Source organism: Odontomachus brunneus, unplaced genomic scaffold (genome assembly GCF_010583005.1).
Source record: "Odontomachus brunneus isolate Ranch 3 - 2012 unplaced genomic scaffold, Obru_v1 Obru_scaffold_117, whole genome shotgun sequence".
NCBI lineage: Eukaryota > Metazoa > Arthropoda > Insecta > Hymenoptera > Formicidae > Odontomachus > Odontomachus brunneus.
The window spans coordinates 590,765-596,338 of record NW_022639567.1 but is presented as its reverse complement, the minus strand read 5'-3'; the positions used below and the strand labels follow the sequence as shown (position 1 = coordinate 596,338).

General features: G+C 30.0%; 1 protein-coding gene and 1 non-coding gene across 11 annotated transcripts; both read right to left on the bottom strand.

Moving 5' to 3' along the window:
• Positions 1–1,749: 1,749 nt before the first annotated feature.
• On the bottom strand, positions 1,750–5,266 carry LOC116849500 (AUGMIN subunit 1-like). 10 transcript variants are annotated; one of them, XM_032826696.1, is made up of 5 exons: positions 5,139–5,266; positions 4,644–4,824; positions 3,852–4,025; positions 3,037–3,772; positions 1,750–1,892 (listed from the first exon to the last, which is right to left on the bottom strand). In XM_032826696.1, exons 3-4 carry the CDS (start codon positions 3,867–3,869, stop codon positions 3,038–3,040), a joined length of 753 nt encoding a protein of 250 aa, XP_032682587.1. In that variant the 5' UTR covers positions 3,870–4,025; positions 4,644–4,824; positions 5,139–5,266; the 3' UTR covers positions 1,750–1,892; position 3,037. The 10 variants fall into 10 exon arrangements, with proteins under 10 accessions (XP_032682587.1, XP_032682584.1, XP_032682583.1 ...); XM_032826693.1 differs by lacking the exon at positions 1,750–1,892 and adding an exon at positions 2,130–2,550; XM_032826692.1 differs by lacking the exon at positions 1,750–1,892 and having other exon boundaries at positions 2,970–3,772.
• On the bottom strand, positions 4,600–4,707 carry LOC116849508. Its single transcript, XR_004379147.1, has one exon. It is a non-coding gene; the product is annotated as a U6atac minor spliceosomal RNA (small nuclear RNA).
• Positions 5,267–5,574: the final 308 nt, after the last annotated feature.

Below are 5,574 nucleotides of genomic sequence, written 5' to 3'. Positions count from 1 at the left end.
AAATAAAAAATAAAAATATATCGAAATAAAAAGATATATCCAAAAAATGGCACTTGCAATCGATTAAATACTCTGAAATACTCCGAACATTTTCCTTTTGCTCTAACAGATAACTATAAAATTAACGTGACATGCAATCTTTCATTTTAACTTACATTTCATTCTTTTGTGACATTAATTTTATTGATTATTTATTGATTGTTGTAGCGAAAAGAAAGTATTCGAAGTATTTTAGAGGGGTGTTTAATCGATTACAAATGTCATTTTTTGCATTTATAAGGAAAACTGTGTAACTTACGATTTATGAAGAATTTCTTATTTATTATTGACGCTGCGCTGCTGAAGAATGAACGTTTATTGTCGTGGAATCGTATTACTTGGAGAGAAAAGTTATTTTGACCTGTTTCTGAAATATTGGTAATATAAAGATTTCTTGATCCGCCAATTATTTAGAAATTATTGATCCGCCATATTATTTAGAAATAAAAAAATATTTTAATCTGTACAGTGTGTTGTGAGAAAGTAGTTCCACGAGTTTGTGTGTGACATGTTGAACAAATGAAAACTGTAGCGACTCATGGCGAACATTATGGAACTATATCTCATAATAAAAGAGCTCACCTAGCAATGGTTTACATGGCGCCACGTATCGGTGTAGCAGAGAACCTAGTTGTACTTAAGAGGATGTTGAAGCTAAAAATTTTACCGAGAGAGACAGAATACTAACATTTTTCTACAAATGTTTACGTGAATTGGAGAGAAGCATGAAAGCGGCCATCAGCCTGATTTCATGGACATAAACAGGGTTGGTAATGTTACTTTATAAAACTAACTCGTTATCGTTACCATTATTTTCTCTAAAATATAACTCGTTACAAATCCATACAACACAGTAATGTTGAATCAATGTTGAATTGCAACAATGTCAATATTGCAGCAACATTGAGAAACATTGAATCAACGCCTTGCACAACGCATTGCACAAACCTTGATATGATATAAAAATGTCTGCGATTGTTGATTTTTCCTTGACATTTCAACGTCTTATTTATTCCTATTGTTTCATAATAAAAAACAATTCTTATTGTTTTATAATAAAAAACAAAATAAAAACATAATACAAAACTATTCCTGATTTTTTCATGTCATAACTGCTAGAAACCGAAGATTGTCAAACACACTATAAAACTTTCGCGAATCCTCCCTCGATAATTTCGAATCCGAAGCGGTATGCCGGTCACCATCCATCCTGACTGCGTTGATTAACCTGACGATCGAGCGGCACGCGGTGATTCCAATAACTCCAACGATGTTCTTACAATTTATGCTTATAAAATGTATACTTACAATGTTCACAGTATATTACAACGTACCTAGCAAATACACACGTTGATTCGTCTATCTATTTTATTTAATATCTCTAAAGTTTATGTAGTTATTTGTAAAATGACTTCGAGTTTAATGTTTTTTATGCATTTTTTGTTATTAATACAGCTTGTGTCAGACTCTATATAATAGAGAATATTATAAAATAAAAGAATAGTCGGGGTTTGCGCAAAATTGCTTACATTTCAATTTTACATATAAATGATAAGAAAAATATAATATGATTATAGTATATTGTAATATAATATGTATAATACATATATATTAATATAATAAAATTTTAAAAAAATTTATTTTATTAATATTATTATATAATAACAAATTTTTTCTTAATATTATCAATAATATAATTTTCAATGCTCCTCAAATATTGTTGCAAAAAATTGTACTTTTTATTCAATATATATTCAACATTGCAGCAATATCTTGTAATGAATGTAAAAAAACATCCTCACTTCTATCTTCAACGTTGCAACGTCTCAACAACGTTTTTTCAACGTTCTGTGCTGTATGAGAAATGTTAAAAAGTAACTCGTTACAATTACCGTTATTTAAAAAGTAACGAATCGTTACTTTTTCGTTACTTTTTTAAATGCTAAAAAATATATATATATATATATATATATATATATATATATATATATATATATATGTGTGTTTCTCTTGAGAGGAGGTTCTGGTTTCGATAAATGGATCTTTATAAATTTTCAAAAAGAAAAAAAAAATAAAGATACCTCAATATATAAATTTTTGGTCGTGCTATTTATCATTATTTTGTCTAAAAAAACTAAAACAAATATGTAATTTCTCATATTATTATATAGCAAAATAGCATAACATAATATATCGAGCTCTCATTGAATCCTTTTCAATATAAACTTACAGAATTAACAACATAAGTTAATCGATGTTATATGGATTGTCGATTAACATATAAACTTACGCAGCTCATAAAGAAAAATTATTTAAAAAAATGACAGTATCGTCCAGGACTTTTATGTTAAGCGCGATGTCGTCGGACGCTTCTAACTGATAGACAATATAATATTACAGTTCGCGTAATAAACTGAAACAAATGGAACAAGAAAATTTGAAAACTATTACATTTGCTAGACGCTTAAATCCTTTGAAGAATTTTGAAAATTCGTATTTTTCCCCAGGACACTAAAAAAGAAAAAGAGGGAGAAAAAATAAGTTCGAAGTTTCGGCATTTTGTTAAATTTCGAATTTCTACTAATAACAAAGATTTATCTATCAGCAAACTTTATGTAGTTTTGAAATGTTTTGATCCTATTTGTATTTTTAAATTATTAATATAAGTTGTATTACTGTTCATTTATTAAACGTCTGGAGACGTCCAGCAATATCGCGTTTAGCATAAAAAACTTAAATAGAAAATTTCAATTCTTTTTATATACTTAAAATAATGATGAAAAAAATTATTAGAACCCTATATATCGATATCTTTATTTATTCTCTTTGAAAAAAACTCGTAGAGACATTTCAGATATCTAAAATAGAACCTTCCTTTAAATATATAATGTGTTTTATTTTATAAATCAAATTATTAACAAAAGTCGATAATACTTCAAAAAATAGAAATATTTTATTAGTTAAGATAGTTACTTAAGATACAATTTGAAATCCAACCTTAATCATTCATCCTATGAAAGATTTGTTGTTCTAACTCCTTGAACTCTTTTCTTTTGCTCTCCAGCATTAGTTTAGCCTCTGTTAAGTTAGGTGGTAAATCATGGTACGGATCCAAAAATTGCTTAACATTAGCCAGGTCACTCAACAGTTCCAAGTACAATTTGTGTTTCTCTAAGATTTTTTCAGGATAAAGCTCTTCAACTTCCATATCATTTAAATCAGTTTCTAATTTCTTTTCAGTCTGCTGATATTCCTTCAACTTTGCAGATAAGAACATCATGTTGCAGTATAAATCATCATTTTTGCCAGTCGTAATTGTATTCTCAAGGGAATGAACTGATTCTTCCAAATGGTCCAATTTCTTCAGTAATCTTGCACGATTTTTACATAATTCATTGTGCATCTGTAACAGATGTCTCTCTTCTCGCTGTTGTGCCTTCTCCTCTATTTCCTTGCGTTGTCTAGCTATACATATTGCTATCTCATCAAATTCAAGAATCTTCTCAGCCTTCATGATAGAGATCACTTTATCTAAACCTTCTTTTATATCATTGGGTAAAGTCTTAAGTTCGAGATTCAATTTGGGCAATATATTTGTAATCTCTCTAGTGAGCGCTATATTCTCCTGATTGGTTTCCAAAATGCTTCTCAATAAGCATCGCATTTCCATGGTATCCACATTATGGTAATTCGGAACCTCAGAGTCATTATACAAGAATGACAATCCCTGTTGCTAATGTACACACAAATTAACAGTTAATGCAATATCACTTAGAAGTAAAGTATCCTTAGAAATTATCGATAATTCTTACCTCACTATTATTATCCATTGTATCAAGTTACAGTATCAAGTAATAAGAATTAACCAACTGTTCATTACTCCTGTCACTCCATTAACAGTTTCTTCGTTTGAATACTGCAGTCAGCCAAAAAGCCTCGAGGAAAAAGGAGCCAATAGGTTACGTGACAAGCTACTCTGTAATTAACTGGCATGATATACATTGATATGATTGAGAATAGAATTCACTTGAAACTGCAAACGTTTAGGTCCTTATTCTGAGCTCTTTTTATCGATAAAAGTGCTTCTAAATGTGACTTATTCTGATTTGCAATTTGTAATATAGTTTAATAGTCTAGATAGACTTTAAAGAGATTATAAGGCTCGTATATATTTTCAGTGACGCATCAAGGGAACCACTGATGAATTTGCTATTTATCGAACAAAAAATTATGTTTCTATAAATTTATTTATCTAAATAATAAGTACTAATTTGAGACAAAGCTTTTATATATATATATATATATATATATATATATATATATATATATATATATATATATTACACAAAATATTACACTTTCTATTTCTCTTATTAATACTTTATTCGTGCATCAGTGTAAGTTATTGCATCATATACTATAAATATTGCAGAAATCAAAATATCGTATGCATATCCTATATATGTTATATATTTAGGTTAGAGCGTACACGAATCTTATATGTTGTTTGCAAACCTTTATCTAAACCATTGAAAGGTTACTAAAAAAAGTTATGTACACAAAAAAAATGTGGTAAGCGTCGTCACAAGACGACCGTGCCTTACCAGTTTGTATATGTGTCCATCCTTGTCTAGGGGAGTGCTAAACGTCTCTCCTTTCATACTACACAGCTAATAGCTCTTATCTTCACCTTTATATACCAAGTGACTGATTGACAAGTACTCTCGAGAAAGCAATTTCTCCCTCCCGTGAGTAAATTTTAAATCAACAACTTTTCTGAGAAATCTAGTTAAGCAAAAGTTAATTGCATATGTTTTAATGCGTTATTATATATCAAAAATCATTTATGTAATTCAAATCGTCGGATTTATTTACATAATCTACATTATAGCAAGCTTTCTGTTTACAAAATATAACGTCCCACACAAGACAAGAGAAGCAGATAATTTTGCGAATAATATAAATTATATTAAAACCAATGAACAATTCAAATATCATGCAATTTTAAACAACTTTTTTTCTAACAAAACTAACAAATATATATTTGTCTCATTCTAACTTGCTGCACCAGTGCAGCAGTGCAGAGCGAAAAAACAGACCTTTTGATTCAACTTTGTGGACCTCAAGCGGCGAGAGTGCGAAATACTATCTCCTGCGCCATAGACCAGTGAACTCAACCTATACTGGAATGCTTACTGCAATGCTTAAGGTGCGTTCGGGGAGCTTGCTATTAGCTCGCTACTCAGCGCTACCGTGTCATTCTATCCTTGTTATATTGCTCTTATATTTAAGGAGCAATAAAGATAAAAGCAGAGAGAAACCTGAAAGCGGCCATACGTTTTGGCCGACACCGATGGTTAGACTACATTTTCCCGAAAAGTGGAGGGGATAGTATTGGTACGAACGAAAACCTCTAGACGATATAATTTTAATTTCTGTACATTAGTAACACTGTTTAAGTAGTGAGTCTGTTAGTTTGCAAAACCTTTTTGACAGATATGGGAGAGTGTAAGCAAGAAATATCGAAGAATTGTT